The sequence below is a fragment of the Nestor notabilis genome, unplaced genomic scaffold (genome assembly GCF_000696875.1).
Source record: "Nestor notabilis isolate BGI_N333 unplaced genomic scaffold, ASM69687v1 scaffold2312, whole genome shotgun sequence".
Taxonomy (NCBI): Eukaryota; Metazoa; Chordata; class Aves; order Psittaciformes; family Psittacidae; genus Nestor; species Nestor notabilis.
In genome coordinates, this window is record NW_009916795.1 from 44,413 (window position 1) to 64,886 (window position 20,474).

General features: G+C 38.6%; 1 protein-coding gene across 1 annotated transcript in view; it reads left to right on the forward strand.

Moving 5' to 3' along the window:
* Window positions 1–20,474, forward strand: part of LOC104413674 (ubiquitin-associated protein 2-like) — a 51,483-nt gene that overhangs the window by 21,435 nt on the left and 9,574 nt on the right. Inside the window, exons 7-14 of the mRNA XM_010024740.1 lie at window positions 781–884; window positions 7,298–7,350; window positions 13,496–13,563; window positions 15,218–15,410; window positions 16,015–16,228; window positions 17,694–17,968; window positions 18,955–19,127; window positions 20,205–20,412. Coding sequence (XP_010023042.1) covers window positions 781–884; window positions 7,298–7,350; window positions 13,496–13,563; window positions 15,218–15,410; window positions 16,015–16,228; window positions 17,694–17,968; window positions 18,955–19,127; window positions 20,205–20,412 — 1,288 coding nt within the window. The remainder of the gene's footprint in view (window positions 1–780; window positions 885–7,297; window positions 7,351–13,495; window positions 13,564–15,217; window positions 15,411–16,014; window positions 16,229–17,693; window positions 17,969–18,954; window positions 19,128–20,204; window positions 20,413–20,474) is intronic.

A 20,474-nucleotide genomic window follows, 5' to 3' on the forward strand; every position in this document is an offset into this window, starting at 1 on the left:
GTTTCATGCTTCTGCTGTTTGGACGTACATGGACCCTAAAACAGAATCAAAAGAAGTTACTCAGCAACTCCAAAGTTTGTTCTCAGTTTTGTTGGGATAATTTGCTTTATAGAAATACAGCCTCTACTATTTTCACTTGGTGTTTGCCTTGAATGACATTTAATGTAATTTTAGCAATGTCATGATGAACAGAAGGCTAGTACTATTTTTCTAATAATCCTTCTTGTTCATACTTGTAGATAATAAGCTGAAAAGGGATTTTTCTTCAGTAATCCTTTTTCACCTTTTAGCTGCATCTGTGTGTTTTGGCATTGGTGTCAGGAGTGCATCCTGAAGTAATCTTACTGGTGTTCTGACTCCTGTCCTCTGCCGGTCTGGTGCTCTGAAAAGACATGATACTGGTTTCTCATCAGTCAGCCACCTGCTGAGAAACCATCAGCTGAGAGGGTCTTATCATTGTGCATATGAACTAAACCTTTGTAAGACTGTGGGGAGTGGTATGCTGTTAACTGCTTTTTCAGGAATTGTTGTTTTGGTTCAGTTTCTCTATAGTAATATTTTTTTCCCAGTCTCACTTTTTTTTCTCCTAATCTCTTTTTCTCCCTTTTTTATCTGTGTCTGCTCATAGAGGAAAAAAATTCTTTTGAAACCAAAACTATCAAGATAAATTATGTGGAAGTCAAGATGTTAAATCTAATACAACTTCAGCTAAAAATGATGACTTGTGTTCATTGAATGACCCATGTGTTCTCTTCCATTTCTTAACTTTCAAAACTCTAGGACATTTAACCCTGCAGACTATACGGAGTCTTCTGCCACTGATGGCTTTGGGACAAAATCAGAGATTTGGCAGACTGGTCAGAATGATGCAGATGATGGAACTGGTAAGATGCTTCAAGAAGTGGAAGGATTGGAATGAAGACCTGTAGCATATTGCAGTTAAAATAACCATTCTGTTAGTGTTCAGTTAACTTCTGAAAATGTGAATACATCTGACGTGGCACAGATATTAGTTCACTTTTATAGCTTAACTGCTACTAATGTGCAGAACACATGCTGTAGCCTGAGTGACTCGCTGGTTGAAGGGAAGGCAATTTGCAATTCTTATTTGTTGTTTTAGTACTAATGATCCCTTGAGAGACAAAGGGATTTGAAGAATTATTGGAAGAACCTGGTATGTGAAGAACTGTTTAGATATCTTAAGTACTGCTTAAGAACTCAGCTCATGTAGTTAAGGAATATAAGTCCTACTAAAAGTGAGATTATGCAGTAAGGTATGAATATCTAAGTAGAAGAAGAAAAAGAAAAGAAAAACCATTTACAAATATGAATCCACTCACTGGCACTGGGATGGCTTTGGCAGCCCCACCTGTGCAACGCAGCAATATAAAGATGTGAGACTGTGATGGAAGAGAGTTCCAAGATCTGACACCTTTGAAGAGAAGAATGATTAACTAAAGCACAAGTAGGCACTTGAATGGAAGCCAAAAGAGCAGTCTGCCTGTCTGAAGATAGAGGTAGCTGTGTGTTTCTGTGTGAAGTTTCAAGTGTGAAGTATGTGCTCCCAGCTAAAGAGACAGATGTAGTTTGGAAAGGAGCACTTAGCAGTCATCTCATGGTGATTCAGAAATGAAGAATGTGAACTGCTTGTCTGTGATTGGGAAAACAGGATACCTTGCTGCTTCCTATACTCTGTGACAGGAGATGAAGACAAAGGAAATCCAGTGTCAGGATGGAGGAGTTCATGTACGTTGTTGTCCACACTTGGGAACACTGAGTGATAAGATACATACATACTTACTTATTTATTTATTTTATTTTATTTTATTTTATTTTATTTATTTATTTATTTTTAACCCCAGCAAAGGGGAACTCTTCTGATCACTTCATTGCTGAAGCGTATGCAGATGATGTTTCATTAATCCCTGTGTCAAGTGTGGAAGGAAAAGACTGATACTGGAGGCAAGGGTGTCCTTCATTGAGCTCTCCTGTGAGCTGCCTGTGATGTAGCTTTCTAAACTTGATACAAGCCATTTTCCGCCTACCCACCAAAGACAATGGCAGGCTCAGAGTTTAAGAGGGGTTATTAGGCTGTCTTGGCACTCCAAATGCCTTCTGGTCCAGTGTGGCAGAGTGGCACTGAGTATATTCATGGTTATCAAAAGGGAGTTCTTGGCAAATACGGCATCTTTCCAAGGAACTACTTTTGAAATTACTTGGGCTATAGTGCAAACAGAAATGCACCTTTTACTTTCATTCATGCTAGTTTTTCAAGAAAGTTTATCAGATAATGAATTAGAAAAACACCTGATGGCTTGAAAATTCCCCTAGAATACTGATACTGGTGTTCACTGTACAGAAGTGGAGGGCAGGGTATGTTGTCACAAGTATTGCAGAAGCAGTAAGGTTAACTAATTAAAGAAGGAAGACACACAGGAAAGGCATGAGGAGACTGGACCAGAGGTAGAAAATTCACTGGTTGGTTATTACTGAATGCAGCTGTGAGGGTGTGTCTTACGAACAACTTTAACTTGTGCTCCATTTCCCAAGTGAGCTCAAATGTTTATGACCTGCCTGGCTAACCCTGGGTAGCCTGCATTGCTTCCCCTGTGGCAACCTCTGTTCCTTCTTGTAGGCATCTCCTGAGTCTTCAGTAATGGAACAATTCTGCCCAGGAATAAGAGTAGCTTGGTGAGGGTAAACAGATTCCTGTAAGAGTGTGAATGTGTCTATGTGAGGAGTTTGCTGCTGAGCAAACATTGTGGAAATTCGAAGTGCGCTAGTTGACATGTTGAACTTCTTTTTGGATGGCTAGTGTGGTTTTGCTGTTAGGCTGTGCACATGTCACCAAAACCTGCACTTCAGTAATGCACCTTAAGGCCTGTATGGAAAGTTGGGGAGCATGGTATGGAGAAAAAGGTGTGAGAAGGCACTTTGGAATCTTTCCTGGCCCTGTCAGATTAATGGTTCATAGGGGTATGAATGAATGAGTGCCAGTGTGGGGAGTTCATACAAAATCATTTGGTTGGTGGAAATGTAAAGTAAACTAGTTAAGTGTGAATGTTCTTTTTGGGTGAAAAATGCCTTTTTGCTGCAAATTCTAATTTTCTTTCAGTGCAAGTGGAAAAGGCACCATAGCTGACAAAGCAAAAGTGTCTGTCTCTATATATGACTATAGGAAGAGTGTTTTATTTTACAGTGTTTCTTCTTTAGACAAGCCATAGGAATGTCTGAAGTAAGTCCCCAAGCCAAAAAGAAGAGATCTCTTTAAAAGAGTCAGCTTTAAAATTGAATCACTTAGTGTTGTCTAAGGCAGAAGCACTTTCAACCTTGCGATGGAAAGTATCTCGAGGAGGCACATTAGAGGAAACTGCAGCTGGGGTGGTAGTTTTAAAGCAAAAGAGAGTGCTGGGAAGGAAGATGAAAGCAGGGGTAGGGTGAAGGAGTGGCAGACAAGGTGTGGGACTGGAAGCAGGTTGTACAAAGTTGAGCTGGTGATTTTGCTTGTTAATCACAAATACTAGATTTCAAAATTTCCTCCCCTTAATTTACAGACTTTTATTTACAAATCAGTAGTCATGGTAATAAACAAGTTCCCTATGTGGAGTTACAAAAGATGTGAATGAGGGTGATGTATATTTATGGAAATCCATAAAGCCTTTGGTGACCTAGTGAAGGATGTGAGATAAGAGTATAGAGAGAAGAAGGGTAGCATGGAAATCCCTCTCTCTATTCCTCATTACTCAGTCCCATTTCTTCTTTCATCTCAAATGAAACAAAATTAGCTCGTACTAGCTACTTGAAAACTTGGTGTCTTTTATCTGCAGTTACATAAAAAGGAGATAACATGGCAACTACCTGGAGAAACAAAAGTGGTTTGCTTATCAAAATGTTTTCTGAAGACAACATGCAAATATAAATTCTGTGTGGAGTTCTGAGTTTGCACTAAGTATTTCCTCTTCAAGCCAGTGCTGGGAAGTTACCAATATCAAAATGGTTTCCAAAGACAACATGCAAATATAAACTCTATGTGGAGTTCTGAGTTTGCACCAAGTATTTCCTCTTCAAGCCAGTGCTGGGAAGTTACCAATATTGATGTTTTCAATTAAAATGAAACACACTGTTTGTTTCCAAATTGTAGTTGCCTCAATATGTGCTCTGAAGGTGCTCTAGAACCTCTTGTCCTGAATTGTTGCAGGTACCAGAGGAATCATGGTAGCTCGAATGAAAGATGTTTCTAGGTGCACCTAGAAACATTCTTCATGCAATCCTATAGAAAAACTAGCTGGTAGTGTGGAGGTAAAATTTAGCATTGTTGGTTGAAATAAAAAGAGAGTAAAGGATGAATTTTTAGTGGTACATAACATTTAAGTGTAATTGTATTCCAAATAATTCAGAATTGGTTTTCCTGAATCCTGGTTTTATTGAAGTAAAGTACAACTGAAAGGCAAAGAAAAGGTTCAGGTGGGAGGAAAGAGAGTGACCAATCCTCCTCCAAAAGGAATTAAGCTTGAACAGTATGATTAATACTTTCTTAGAGGCATGACAGGTGTTCAATCTCTTACCTTTTTTGTAATGTACAAGGCAGTGGGAGACCCTGAGTGACAGACCACAGCAGTTCTTATAAATCAATTATGTTGCAGGTGGTCACTTCTCAAAGGAGGTTATAAAAATGGTGTTGCATTCTGCTAATTTACTGATACCTCTACTTTGATAGAGTTTCATAGATTTCACAGAAAAAAAATCCTTTGTTATTTTAGTTATGAGCAGCCTTAAATGACTCAAATTGAAGAATGACAAGAAATAAAAAAATAATTATAGTGTAACTACCAAGGGGGAAGAAGGGAATTGTGTAGCTTGGGAATTACAAGAAAGGTGTTTGGTTTTAGGGCTGCTGTAGAAGTGAAAAGGAACGTTTTAAGGAAAACTTCAGATCATTCTAGAACATGAATGTAATCCAGAAGGAAAATATTAGTACATGAGTTTGGGATAGACAAAAAAAATATTTTGGGGCTAAATCTATGGTTGATTATTTAAAAAAAAAAACCACCAAAACAAACAAAAACAAACAAACAAACAACAAAACACCCAAAAAACTGAGGACTTACCAAAAACATATTGTAGACTTTTTATTTGCTTTATAGCTTTCTAAGACTGAATGTGTTGCGTAATTCCAGAGGAAAACACAGAACTCTTAAATTGTGATGCTTTGCAAGGCATAGGGGAAGGCTGGGAAGAGGATGTATGGACTTGCAATAATGCCAAGGTGGATACTGGATTAAAAGGAAATTGATGTGCTTGTGGCAAGATCAGACTTAGAATCCCACCAACAAGACGAAGACAATAGCTAACTGGATTTAATGCAGAGAAAATCAGTGAAATAATTGAGACTGGAAGGAGTGAGTTGGGAAGGTAGAGCCTTAATAAATGACAGTAATAAACTTAGCAGGGTAAACTAATAAAAGGGTGAAGGGTTGTGTTCAGTAATTAGAGAGTAAAGGCACAGAAGCATGTTCAGAAGTAGGAGCAAGAGATAAATGTTTAAATTGAATGTCAGGAAAATGTCTCATGTATTATTCCGAACAGGTTTGGTCTCCCAGAAGTGGTGGGGGATGTTCGAGAGTTGGGCTTGATTTGTCTGAGCTCTTTTTGTTTGTTTTAGCGGAGTCTGAGCTATATTATTGTGGCTCTGGCACCACCATGAGGTTTGTCTTCTGCAGATGCAGGCCTTGTTCTGACTGATGGGAGATAAATATAAACAGTGCAAATATAAGGATGTGTTTCTTTAAAGAAGAAGTATCAGAGGGTATCCTATGCTGGTCAGGGGAAAGGGAAGGAAAATCAACTGTTTCTCCAAAAACTGCTGCTTATTGAGCTTTTTCTCCTTTCCAAAGTTTCTGTGGGAATGTGTGTATTAGTTTGGAAATTTGAGGCGTTGTAGTTAATTTTGTGCTCGGATTTGATTATTAGTTATTTTGCAGTATGTAGAAACCTCCTGGTTAGGGGCTGTTTAGTAAAACATGAGCACAAGATGTTTCAGGCAACTCTATATTGCTCCACAGAGCCAACACAGAGTGGATGTTACCTTGCTCAGGACCTGCTAAATAATTTTGGATTCCAAGGTATAAACCTCCTCTCTTCTCCCCACTGTGTGTATATCTTTGTGGTAGGCCTGTTTGCCTCACTGGGTTAGTGCCCTTCTCTGCCCAAAACTGTTTTGTAACAGTGCACAAAAGCACTAATCCAGTGATGGCATTAGTATAAACTGGACAGTTGATGCTGTCTTCCAGGGGCTTGTTTGTGGCTGAATGTGTCTCAGAAGGTTTCTGGTTAAGTAAAAAGAGATGATTAAAGCAGTAGTTCTTTTGCTTTTGTACATGATCAATGGTGATGGGAGCAGGATCTGTACTGCTGGTGTTTTTTTCACTTGTGGTTACGTAGTTTAAATGAAGGCTCTGATTGTTGGCTGGGATAACTTTACCTATGCCGATGGTGGTGGGCAAGGACTTCGGTCTCTTTATGGCTTTTGCATGTCTGTGCCTGCTGTTTCCTATGGAAGGGATCAGGTTTCTTGCATCTGTAGGATCATTTCATGTAGTTTTCCCATTGCTGCATGTTGTGGACTGCACACTGTGCTCCAGTGTTCACCAAATAAACACTGCAGCAAGTTATGGGGAGAGTGTTTTGCAGCTATAGTGGAAGCTTATTGACTCTTCTGCTGCCATTATACAAATTATATATGTTTAAAAATAAATGTGCTGTATCATGGGAAGGGATTTGGGGTTGTTCTGCTCTAAGGAGAGAGTTAACAGGTTGGAAAGGAGCCTCCAGAGGCATAGCATGAGTCTGGAATTTGAATATATTGAAAGTAGGATTATGGATGTTGGAACAGGTGTTGTGGTTCTGTTTTGTTCAGGCTCTGTATGAATTTGTGCATGAAACTGTGAGATCGCATGAGAGGGTTGAGTAACCTTTCTCTGTCATTGAGGACGTAGGAGGAAGTTCTTACAATATTTAGGATTTATCACTGCTTGCCGACATGTTTATGCAAATGTCTGATACCATAGTGGCTAAGAAATTCCTGAAATCAGAAATTAAAGGGGGAAAGAAAAAACCCACCCAAATTTTTAAATCTGCAGACCAGTTTTCTACAGCTTCCCATATTTCCAACCACCATCTCCTCTCTTTGTGTTCCACTAATAATGAAAACAGGGCAGCTTATAAATCAGAATGGTTGAAATACAATGTAGTGCCTTTAGCTTGTAACTCTTTTCTTTCCTTCCCCATATTACAATAGGAGCATGGAAAAACTCAATAGAAGAATGGACAGCAGAAGATTGGAATGAAGATGTAAGTTTACCATGTTGGATAGACCAGTTGATCATTTACCCTTAGAGTTTCTGTGTTGTCTTCAAAGTAATACTTAGCTGTATGCAAGATATTTCTTGCTGTGTTTCTTGCTGTAATTCCTGTTTAAAATATGTAGAATCATAGAATCACAGAATGGTTTGGGTTGGAAAGGACCTTAAGATCATCTAGCTCCAACTCACCTGCCACGGTTCTTTCTTTCCTAAATGCAACCTGTGTATTTCACAAATGAGTATGTATGACCATGCACTCCACAGTTAGCTTTGGTTATCTTATTCTGCTGACTAAATTTTGTATTTGCATCTGTTCAGCATAAATTGTAAGTATTACCTGACACAGACTTATCCAAGTTCGATTTCTGCAGGCATCTTAGGATGGTTATTATTAATTCAAGTAGAGAACTTAGCCATACATATAGTTATACAAGATTATTTTTTAAATAAAATTGAATCAAGAAATAGTATTTTTTTTTATGGGTGGGCAATACATAGGTAATAAAATTTTAAGTTTTATCCCAGATTAAATATTTGTGAATTAAGAGTTCTCCACTGCTCAATGCTGATGGGTATAAACCACATGTTTCCCCCTACTATCGTGTAGGAAAGTAGGGATTTAAAGCCATATTTAAAGCCATACAGAACTTGTAAGTAATTAGGCGCTGAGGCTTACTGTGAACTTTAGACTCCTCATTTGATGCTTTTTGTTTGAAATCTGCATAGTTGCTTCTCTTAGTCCAGCTTCATGATATTAAAAAAGGGATCTAGCAGTATGCTGAAGTTAGCACTTAATTGCTTCATTCCTGTTGTTTCATTATGATGTGTTGTTTAAAGTACTACAACAATTTTGTACTACCAAGTACAAACTAAAGTACTACAACAATTCTCGTTCTTTATCAGGTAAGAGATGTCTTAATTTCTTAAAACATTTGTCATTTGTGATCATCACATCTGAAAATTGCATTTGTGACTTTAAAATTTCAGTTATTGTATGAAAGCTTAAGCAGTTCGGAAAACAAATGAGGTAACAGGAAATATGGAAAGGAAAACTTTTTAAGAAGTTTTTCATCTTTTATAGGAATATTAGTTATTTTCAGTTTATTTTCAGAAGAGTAAGAGTTTATCTCAAAAATCATCCCTTTTGCCTCCTCCTGTAGGGTGGCATACAGTCATGGAATCATAGAATTGTTTAGTTGGAAAAGACCTTTAAGATCAAGTCCAACCGTTAACGTAGCACTGCCGAATCCGTTAAACCATATTCCCAAGTGCCACATCTGCACATCTTTACCTCCAGGGATGATGACTCTACCACTTCCCTCAGCAGCCTTTTCAATGCTTGACAACCCTCCCTGTGAAGAAATTTTTCCTAACATCCAATCTAAACCTCCTCTGGTGCAGCTTGAGGCCATTTCCTCTTGACCTGTTGCTTGTTACTTGGGAAAAGTGATGGGGACTCAACTTGCTTCTCTTGCCTCCTTCTCTACAGATAGCTGTAGAGGGTGATGAGACATGTCAGTGTTATAGCTAGAAATGTGTGAATGTGTCGTGTAACAGATATGAAAATTCTGTCCTTACCTAATGAAGGGGCTGTGTTTTTTGAGAAAGTTAAAACAAACTCCAGAATTTCTAGTTTTTCTGTACTGGTTACTGCCATCAAAAGCTGATGTCTTTTTTTAAACCTGTCCTCTATTTCTGCAGTACATGGTAGAGGCAGACTGAAGGGTAGGGATAGTGAAAATTTCTGACCTTGTTTCTTACCGTTTGGTGCTGGTACAATGCAGTATTTGTAGTACAGGTGGGGTGTTGAGCAATGCTGACTAGCGATAGGATTTCTTTTTAAATTAATTATTAAACCCAAGAAATTTGCACATTAATTTTGAAAGAGCAGCAGATGAAATCTCCAGATTGTTGCTAATTTTTATTACTTTGAGAGTCCTGGAAAACTCCCTGTAGCCTAGGAGAAAGTTGTTCATGTACTCATGTTCAGGAAGAGTGAATGAAATGGCTACCTGGAGACACATTAGCCCAGAACATGCCTGGGGAAAAAATAAAGGAAAATTTGATTCATATGATTTAAAAAGAAAAGGGGAAAAAAATAAAAACACACCCAAAACAAAATAAACAAAGAAACAAGCCAAAAAACCCCAGTGTAACCTTATGGAAAATAGCTCCCCTTCAAGTAAACCTGGTGATGGTCTTTAAGTAAATTAAGAGTTAATTGTGAAGACAGAGTATGTCCTTGTAAGAGATTTGATCTACGTCTTTTCTTGTAAAAATAATTACATGCTATCACAAAACACAATAAGTAGATTAAAATTCGCCTTGCAAAATTTTGGCAAATCTTTTGCAGGAGGACCCTTATTGAACATGGGTGTTTCTAGGAGATCTGTAGTGGAATCCAGTCCCAGGCCAGATGCCTTCCTAGTGTTTTTATCGATTATTTGGAAATTAAAGTAAAATCACTGCTGAGTTATATGTGTGGCAAATCCAAAAATTATTGGAATGGCAATCATAAGTGAGTCATGCAGAGTGATCTGGAACTTTGCTAGACTTGACCTGTTCAAATGAAAAACGCTTTAATATAGCCAAGCACCCATTTATTTCATAGGAATAAAGGCACACCTCCAGAGCAATGGGCTGTTCTCTGAAAAGCAGCAACTGAAAAGTTTTCAGGATTGTAGTGGATGATGAAAAAGGAACGGCTCAGCATGATCTTCTAAAGGGCTGATACTGTGGCAGAAAAGTGCTATTGTGGTCTTTTTGCCTGTAGGCACTCTTGCTGTCTCATAATCATTCTTGATTTATGTTTCTATATGTGGACTCTCATGGATGTGATTCTAAAGTACTGCATCCAATTACTCATTGCTTTTACAAAACAAAAATTGTGGAAACAGCTGAATATTATTTGCTGATAGAAGAGGTCTTTGAGAAAGAGATTTTTAGTTTATTGAATGTGAAAAGGTTATTTTATTGGCATATAATGGGCTCTGGTTTTAGTCTAGCAGACAAAGGCATAATGTGAACCTCTGGCTGGAACATGGAGCTGTGCATTTAAATGTATAATAAACAAACAATTCTAGCAGCATGACTAATGGTTAAAACAACCAAGGAGGCTGATGTATTTGCTGATGTGTTTGCTGATAAAGACCAGCTGTTTTTCTGAAGAATAATTTTGATTAAGTGTGTTGCTCTCTAGTCAGATGCAAGTTAAGAGCAGATGAGTGAAATTTAATGACCTGGGAAAGATTAGATTTTTGTGATCCAATAGTCCTGTATTTACTAGTGAGTATTGTAGGTTGTCAGCAGGCTCTTAGAGTGGAGGCTAGCCGCAGTGAAAAGGGGGTTGTATTTTGTTAAAGGAATGTTCAGGGCATGGACAATGAAGGATGAGAGAAATGTTGAGGTAGTGTAGGTGGCTCTGGGTTTTCCTGCTAAAACGGTGATCATGTTCTCCTGGCTAAAGAAATAAAGTTTAACTGCAGAAACTACCAGAAGGGGAGAAACAAAATACATACACATTGCTGGAAAGTGGATGAAGACAAACATTTTCTGTACAGTGTTGGTAGTCCTAGTTTTGATTTGAAACAACAGCAACACTTTAAAAAAAACCAAACTACACAAAACCAAAAAATCCACGTGTTTTAGTGGGTGTGTTTCCTTTAGCAGGAAACAACATGAGAACTTGTTTTATTTTTCTTTAAATTCAGTACATCTTATCAAAACAGTAATAAAGCTTTGTTATTTCTAATTTGCTGATGCTTTATGTTCTTCTCACCTATCCTATGGCCATGGGAGCTGGTGGCTGGTTGTTAAATACATTGTCTGTTTGGTGACTGTATCTTTATTGTGGGGTAAAGAGATGAAAAGCACCAACGTTTCACTGCGGATGAATGGAATGGCCTTGTGAGGCTAGTTTTTAAAAATGATTCAGGACTGTTCATTCAATTCTGGTAAATGCCAGAACCTTAGTAAAAGACCTGTGAATGTGGTGTACTGTGAGCGTAAATAGCTTTGTTAGGAGCTGATGATACTATTAAGAAACACTAAATTTATCTGCATAATAAAACTTTCCAGTTGCTGCTGCATGAAGTACATGTTTTGACAAATGCCATGATCCCAGCAGAATTCTCCATTAGGTGCTTGATTAGAGCTTGTGGCAGTAAGCTTGCCACAGGGTATAGTGTAAACTTCTATGTAGCCAGGGATGGGTGTTTTGCATGCTGGTTCACTTGAAGAGGGCATTTCCTCTCTGACACATCAAGCATGCTTTTGTGTTGTCACAAACACCCTCGGGCTCCTCAATTTGCTTAGTTTTCAGGATTCATCAGTGTTTTGGCCACAGTTAGTTTTATCCTGTGTTATGTGAGAGTAAGAAACGGTTGACATTACAATGAGTTTAATATTTAACCAAGGGATTGCAGACCATGGGCTGCTGCTCATGCCATTAGCTGACCTTGTGCCATACAATGCAGGAGTCTCATAGCACTACAAGAAGTACAGTACACGTTGTGTTAAAACAGCATGTATGGTGGGGAAAAGGCTGAACAATAGAGAAAGCCTTTTTAATTGGAAATACGCTTGAACTGAATAGTCTTTCTTTGTTTTAGTCAGTACATAGAGTTGTGGGCTGGCAGCATTATGCACAGGACAGAGTTGTGTTCCAGAAAGATGGGATTAAAGTACGTTGTACTGGCAGCATGGGTAGGTAAGGAAATGGAGGAAGGGACTGTGATGATGCTCATTTTTTCATGACACAATGTGTTGCACATAAGTGGGTGCTGGTAGAGTACACGAAACATTCGAACTTTGCTCCTGGTCTGCTCTTCTGCATCCTGCTTAAATCAAGTATTTCACAGGAGAATCCCAATCAGATGACCGTGTTCAGGGATATAGATGCTTTTGGTAGAGCTGCCCATGGGATGGCAGATAAAATTGGCACATGTCAGTAATGTCCTTTAAACTGGGATGCTAGCAATGTGTGTGATTAAAAATGAATAATTTCCTGGAAGAGCTGTATTCAAATGCCACATTCTAAAGGGATTCTTTGTGAGCGTTTGAATAGGTCAGCCTTTAGTCTAAATGCAAAGCTACAGCGAAGTAGTTAAGGGTGATTTCGTGTAAATTTAATTTAAATTATAACCATTATATGTGCATATCTTTATCTGGTTAAACCTAACCTGTAGTCGTTTAAGACCTATTCTGATTTGCAGGTATTCTTGTCAATAGAAATCGACAAGAATAGAAATTAATCAGTCCTATGAAGTTGTAATTGTTTTCTTTTTTAAAAAATAGTAGATAAAGGTGTTAAACAAACAAAACAGCAGCAAATGAAAAACTCACCTACAAATTAAAATCACCCCTTTTGCCCCCAAAACTCCAACCAATCAGCTTGTCCTCCCCAGCAACCTGTGCAAGTACCTAGTACAGAATGGTGAAAGAAGTACAGTTTCCTGCTGTGGATGGGCTGACTGGTTGTACCAGTATAAGCAATTACTGGGTTTGAACTCACATTCGCAGAGCAGACTTGAGTTTATAATGTTATTGCCACCCCTAGCAGAAACGCCAAGAAGGAACCATGAGTGGTGGTTCACTGTATGTACCTGAGGGCAAACCTGCCTCTGCTGGTGATGGCAGCTGAAATCTAAAACATGGAGATACATGGAAGAAATGGAAGCTATGCAATATGTTAGGCTTTGGCGAAAACATTTGTCACAGTTGCTTTATGGAGTCCTAAATTATACCAGCACAAGTACCTGCACAAAGTATCTTTACATTGGTGATATACCAGATGTCATGTTAATTGCTTTCTACTGGTGTGTTTTTCAGCTGAACTGTTGGTCAAACTGATGTCGGTACATTGGTATTGCCCTTGTATGTGTTCAGTAGGTAAAATTTCCTAGCAGTTCAATAAATTGATACTTGATTCTGTGGAGAAGACTTTGCTGAATTTGGCTATGTGTTTTTGCTTTTTTAAGCAGACCTGCAGCATAACTGGTTGTCATGGTAGTTTGACTTTACTTTTATCTTGAAAGTGCATGACCAAGATGGGATTTCTGCAGATGTCACAGAAGTGAGGCATTAGAATGTATGTGATTAAAATACCTTTCCTTCCTCCCCTCTCTCTTTTTCAGCTTTCTGAAACTAAAGTCTTCACTGCTTCTTCTGTTCCAGTTGAGAATCATGTGACTCCTGGGCAGAGGTAAGCTTCTCTTCCATGTTTTCCCTCTACCTTAAAAACCACTTGCTTGGTGAACCAATGTTAGCTTGCACATATAAAATGTTGAATAAAACACAGGGCAGCCCTTCCCAGAGATTGGTCAAACTAATTCTGAAATTGTGAAATTACTGGATTTGTGATTTCCTGTGTTACCTGTTATTGAGTATGGACTTGGAACCAAACTTAGCAAAGCCACAGCTGTAATACTGACAAGGCCCTGTCTTCTGCACAAAGGCTGGTTACAGGCAGAAACAGAAGTAGATGTGAAGAAAAGTTTTCTGCTTTCTGTTAAAGAGGGAGCACTGGCTTTGCTGTCCAGAAAGTGGAAAGCCTGTCCCTGTGGATGGAGAAAGTGTTCAGAACACAGTCCTTTAACCAGTGTGTTAATAGGAAAGCTTTTGTTGGCAAGAAGGTGAATTTCCTGATAAGCATCACAATTACTTGCCTTAACTGATGATATAGAGTTCAGATAGGGAACCAAAAATATGGCAATTGCTGTCTTTGCTTGCCTTTGTCTTCGACAAATACCTGGCTGATAATGTGGAATCAGTTGCCTCCATTAGCCTCAGGTCCCAGGAGAAAGGATTAAAGCTGTGTGATGAAGACTTCAGTAGTTGGGTAGGTAAGATCTAAGAACTAGATGGCCTGGAGGTCCTAAACATCCTGATGCATCTGTAATGCTGAACACCAGACTGCAGCAAAATTTTCCTTATATACATGCATGTGATCTGGAGGCAGCAGGGTGTCAGTTGCTCTACAGTTTATATCCCTTCCTTTTAAAAGGTGATGTGCTCACATATTCATTGTTCTGATGCAAATATTCTTCTAGTAGATATCTCTCAAAGTGTTAGAAAATCTTTTAGTTCATCAACTCAAATTCTGGTGGTTTTTTGTTTGTTTGTGTGTTTTTTGCTTGTTTAGGTTTTTTTTTTAAATTTTTTTTTCTACTTGCCGTAAGAAAGGTTTATTATTAGATTAAATAAAGGTTTTATTATTGCCTGAATGCTTTGCTTTTGCTGGGATAAACCTGTGATATACATGTGGTAAGGGTTAGTAAGCAAAGCTAAATATAAAAAAATTCATGTTTGTATCCTGCTCAGGTATGTGTATGGTAGGGTAATTTTGGAAATGTGACCACTATCTGAGAAACTTAGCTTTTATTTGTGCTGCTTTTGTGACTTGCATGTCATCATATATTCACTCAGTAACTGCATGTGTGACTTTATTGTTTTCATACCCACCCTTTACATAGATAGGACTTTGATCCCTTGCTCTTCTTAAAGCTGGGCTTGCAGGCAGGATCCGCTTAATCAGAATGTGTCTTTTATGACTTGTCTCCAGTAGATTATTTGTGTGATACATGGGGTTATAAGTTCAGTAATGTTTCAAAAGTGTGCAAAGATAATTTATATTCTAACTGTAGTGGAGGGTTTCAGCTAGCAGAATATCACTTTCTGGTGAAATATTCTACCTTATACCTCTTTTTGTATGGCAGACAAGCAATATTTGAAAAGGCTGTTGATCAGTAATAATTCTTTTGCTGGTATAGTAGCTTTAGTATTGTTAGTGCTTTCTTCAGTTTCAGCACAGCATAGTCATCAAGTTTATTCCAGCCAAACCTTGCTTTTTCTTACAGCATTGATTTGGTAACACTGCTTCAAAAGCCTGTGACCTCTTCTACCCAAGATATGGAAGGGAACTCATTTGAGGCTCCACAGCCGCAGACCTTTGGCCAAGCCCTGGTCTTCACAAATTCTCAGCACAGCACCCAGATTGCATCAGGAACTGGCAGCTCCAGTGCTGTAAACTCTTATTCTCATCAAAGTCTGGTAAAATTATCTTATGCTTTCTTATGGATTAGGAATTTCATTCCTTCTATTCACACACACACACACACACACAAAAGATTACTTTTTTTCTGGTTTTCTAAGTGGTTCTTTCTTGTTTTACATCAAGCACTTGTATTAATTTTTGAGTAGAGAGCGGATGTGTTTAGATGCTGATTTAGAATGAAGTAATTTGTTTATAGTGAAGAGTTCTAAGCCAGAAAACTATGTACTATTTCCAAGCACATATCTGACTGCTTTTTGTGTAAACATGCCTCTCTCTGGAGTCAGTTGTGAGGGCTTGAAATTGAGCACTTACATTTATTCTCTGAAAATCAGTTCACCTATTAGATGTATGGATTCAAGTAAATCAGTATTGTGATCACAGTAGTGGAAGTCATATTGATGGTAGTCAGAGAAGATCTGTCCACATGCTAAAACTGCTGAACTTTTTATTTGTCATTTGTTAGTGCTCTAGGGCTTTAGTTCTAGGTTTTAGTTGCTGCCAAATAGCAGCTGTAGGCATTAACCCTATGGTTATGTTCAAATTATTTATTAAATACTTACAAGTCCAGTCCTTCCCTTCTTCTTTTTTGTCTTTTGACAGTCTGCAGTTCTTTGTTCTGGCTTTGGAGAACTTGGATCCTCTAAATTGGCAAACTCTACAGGATCGCAAATCTTAGACCAGTTGAAATCTCCAGGATTGGGTCAGTTTACCTCTCAACAAAACAATAGTAGCTCTACTGCCACTACCACAACTGCCACATCATCCTGGGATTTAAAACCGCCCATTAGTCAGTCCTCAGTCCTTAATCAGTTTGGTAAGTGCTTGGATCCAGCTCTCCTGCTCTCTCTGTTTGTCATTCTCTCCCCCTTTCCCTTCTTCCACCCCTTAAGATTTCTTAATGCCAATGCCAGTTTAAATGGGCTTAATGAAAGACTTTTCTAAAAAAATGTAATCCTAATAATGCAATTGGTTACATTGTGAGAGTTACAATTACTTCATGGTAATAGACACTACAAGTGTATCAGAAACAAGTTTTGGTAGGCTTATCTATGTCATTGCATCTTTAGAAGTTGTTGAGCCTTTGTGTAAGGACATCTTTGACTTAATGTGCTTGAATATTTAATTGGAACTTTGATGTGACTTTGTTTCTCAGCAAATTGTGGAAAATACTTTTATTGTGCCTGTGCTGCTTCTAGATGAGTATAAGGTTGTACCATATTCTGTCTTTTTGTTCCCCACATTTTTTTCTTCTAGCCATTACATGAATTTTGAATGAGTACTATATAATTTCTTCATAATGTGCATCACATCTTTGTTTTTAGTGTGCTGAGAATGATGTAGGTTACCCATTTTGTCTATTTATAATTGTATGGATTTTTCATTTGAGTAAAATTAGTAGAAACAGTGAAAATGACACAAACTTGGTTTTTGCTGTGTCGTTCCCAGCAGTATCCTCACTGTGAAGAATGATAGCTCTTGTACCTATCTCATGTGTATGTGTATATGTTTCCAGATAGATAAGCAGCAAATTTGGTAGCAGTTTTAATCTTTGGCATGCAGCAATTCAGAAAAAAAAAAAAAAAGTTTATGTACATTTTGAAGTTGCTTTCTAATGCACTTTACCAACTGAATAATAAAACCCCTTCACATTGCAAACGCTGTGGATCTCTTATCGGTGCTCTGATCCCTTACATGGCTTTCAGCGTCTGTAAAATATAAAAGGGGAAGACTTGGAGCAAAACTGTCAGTGTCCAGTGACTCTTGACTTTCAGCCAGATTGAGATGGTAGATGACTTCCTATTTGTGTTGAAAACTTTCTTCTCTGTAGGGGCAGGATATCCTAACTCATAATACTTCTAAGTTGCAACTCCAGACTCGTTGGAAGTAATCACATGTTGTTGGCACAGCTAATTGCATTGAAACTTGCAGCATTTGATTAAAATAATCTGTAAGAGTTTTTGAGGGTGTGTGTGATAATATTAAGTGACTGTATAGATACCTTTATTTTCATATTTTTTAAGAAAGCTAAATGCTTGCCTACAGCTGTTTGCTTAAAGTAGAGAATATGAATGTTGGTGTTATTATTGTAGTGGTAATGTACAATGTGAGTGGTAATGTACAATGTGAAACTCGCGATGTTTGAGAGAGACTTGCACATGGTATAAAATTATAGCTGTTGAGTATTTCAAGTCACCCATATTATTTCATGAGCAGCCAAAGCACAAAGAGTAAAGTTTAATGCTTTAATTTTGATATTTCTTTTTCCCAAAACTGATCAGACTTTAAATCCCAGCCTGAACCATCTCCAGTTCTGAGCCAGCTAACCCAGCGACAGCAACAACAAACACAGGCAGTTCCTGTTCCTCCTCCTGGGCTGGAGTCCTCCTCCTCCCAGATAAAACTCCGAGAGCCATCGCCAGTAAACACCTCTACAGCTGTTAGCAAAATCTTACAGCTTCCTGCTCTCTCCATGGATAACCAGGCAGTAACTGCCCATCAAACCCACCAGAAACAGATAAAACCACCAAAACGGAGGATGACTCCAGCATCCAAGGTAGGTAATTGAGTCAGGGCTTGCCATAGTAAATGTAGAAACACAGGAAAACTGAAAGCTTAAGTGGCCAGCAGGGCCAGGGCAGTGATCATCTCCCTGTGCTGGGCACTGGTGAGGCTGCACCTTGAATCCTGTGTTCAGTTCTGGACCCCTCACTACAAGAGAGACATTGAGGTGTTGGAGGGGGGCCAGAGAAGGGCAACGGAGCTGGTGAAGGGTCTGGAGCACAAGTGTGATGGGGAATGGCTGAGTGACAGGTGTCAGGACAAGAGGAAACAGCCTCAAGCTGTGCCAGGGGAGGTTTAGACTGGAGATGAGGAAAAATTCCTTCACTGAAACGGTTGTCAAAGCACAGGAGCAGGCTTCCCAGGGAAGTGGTGGTCACCGTCCCTGGAGATAATTAGATGTGTAGATTTGGTGCTTAGTGACATGGTTTAGTGGTGGCCTTAGCAGTGTTTAGTTAATGGTTGGACTCGATGATCTTAAAGGTCTTTTCTAATCACGATTCCATGATTCTATTCTATATAGAAGTTGCAAGGGAGAAGGAGAGCAAAGCCCATGGTAAATTTCTTGTTCATAAAGTAGGGAATTCCATGTATGGTTTCTAGGTCCAAAATGCTATATTTTCCAAGTACATATCTGATTGCTGTATGTGGAAAATGACTTGCTGAGTGATTCTGGATTAACTTAGTAGCCACAAGGTGAATGCTGGCTGAAGGGGGGTAGGCACCTATGACACTTTGATACTGTAGAATAGTGTGGCTCCAGATAAGGGCACAGAATCAATGAATTAATTTCAGGTTATAAGAATTTAGTTAATTTATGGGATATAAACTGGGGGGTCATTGCAGATCTAGTTATCAGCGAAGGTGGAGGCAGTACTGAAGAAGCCTGTAGTTAAGGGAGGAGAGGGTGTTGGTTACCGGTATCTCTAATATAGATAGTGCATGCAAAGGAATTATGGTTTTTTTTTTCCCTCCTTTAAGATTCCTGCCTCTGCAGTTGAAATGCCTGGATCAGCAGATGTGACAGGGTTAAATGTCCAGTTTGGAGCTTTGGAGTTTGGATCAGAGCCTGCGCTCCCAGAGTTTGGATCAACTTCAAGCAGTGAGAATAACAGCCAGGCAACCAACAATAGCTTGTACTCAAAATCTGTAAAGTATGTGTGAGTTCCACTCCTGCATTCTTACACGTCTTCTTTAGGGAGTCAGGTTTGTGCCAGAAACATCAAGGCACAGTTACCATGTAATGGGAGGGCGGCAGTAATGGTTTAAAAGGCTAAGTGTTTTTTATGGATGGTATCTTAAAAGGAGAAATTCTGTTTTGAATGACAAATCAAAATCTCCCTGGATGGGTCAGTGTGAAGCTGGAGAGGACATGAATGTAAATAACCGTATAATAAGCTACCCTTCATAGAATTGCTTTCTCAATTTTAATTGTCTTGATTTTCAAATTTGCTTGAGGGTGTGTTCCTCACAACCCCAGTTTTTCTGCCTTTGGTCCAGGAGACATGACCCTTTTACCATATATGTATGTTAATAGATTGGTACCAGATTACAGATCTGATGCTCCTATGGGATGAGAAGAGAAGTCAGGCTTTCAATATGTGGAAGCTGTTACTGAAATGCTAAAATAGCCAGTGATAAATGCTAGTGTACTAGTAACCCATTTGTTTCTTCCTATTCAAACATTGACTTCAGTAAAAAGCTTCATAAAGTTAATTGAGTAATACTAGTAAAAATGAACTTTCACATTAATATCTAGTTTTATAAATTATTTAATCTATTTAGAAAGTAAAATACTCCTGCATGTTTTAGAGTATTTTTTCCTCTTTGCATAGTTCATTCTTTCAGATGTCAGAATTCTATTATAAAAGAGACTGGGACTGACAGACTTTATGGATATACTTTTTTAAAAAAGAGAGATTATGGTCATTGATTTACCTTTTGAGAAGGTGGAAGTAACGTTACTGAAAAGTGCTTGTGTGTAAACTCTTGTTTTGCTTAGCCTGGCAGAAAGACGGTGAATGGTTCTCAGTGCTGCTGATGGTTTTGAAGCAGTGGCTGCTGAGGATTAAACCAAATTTTTTTTCATTATTAGATTTTTCTGGTGTAAATTGCATAGATTTGACTGCGTGTCTAAGGTAGCTGTAGGTAACTGTATAGAAGCTGATATTTTCATGAAGGTGTTTGAGATGTCATTTACCAAGATGATACATAATTTTTACTTTTTCCAGTGATCCTTTGAATACCTCTTTGCCAATATCCAATACAGTACAGGAGTCCACCTACACAACCTCTGCCATCACCTCTTCCAGTCTGACCTGCTCATCCCAGAGCACTACCCCAGTAACAACTTCCTCCTATGACCAGACTTCTCTGCATAGTAGGATAGCGTACCAAAGCTCTATGGCTCCGTCTGAATCAACCCCTGTTGCAGTTACGGTGAGTGAGTTTCAGAAATAAGACCCTGAAATGGATATTCTTATCTGTTGGACTTGTATTAC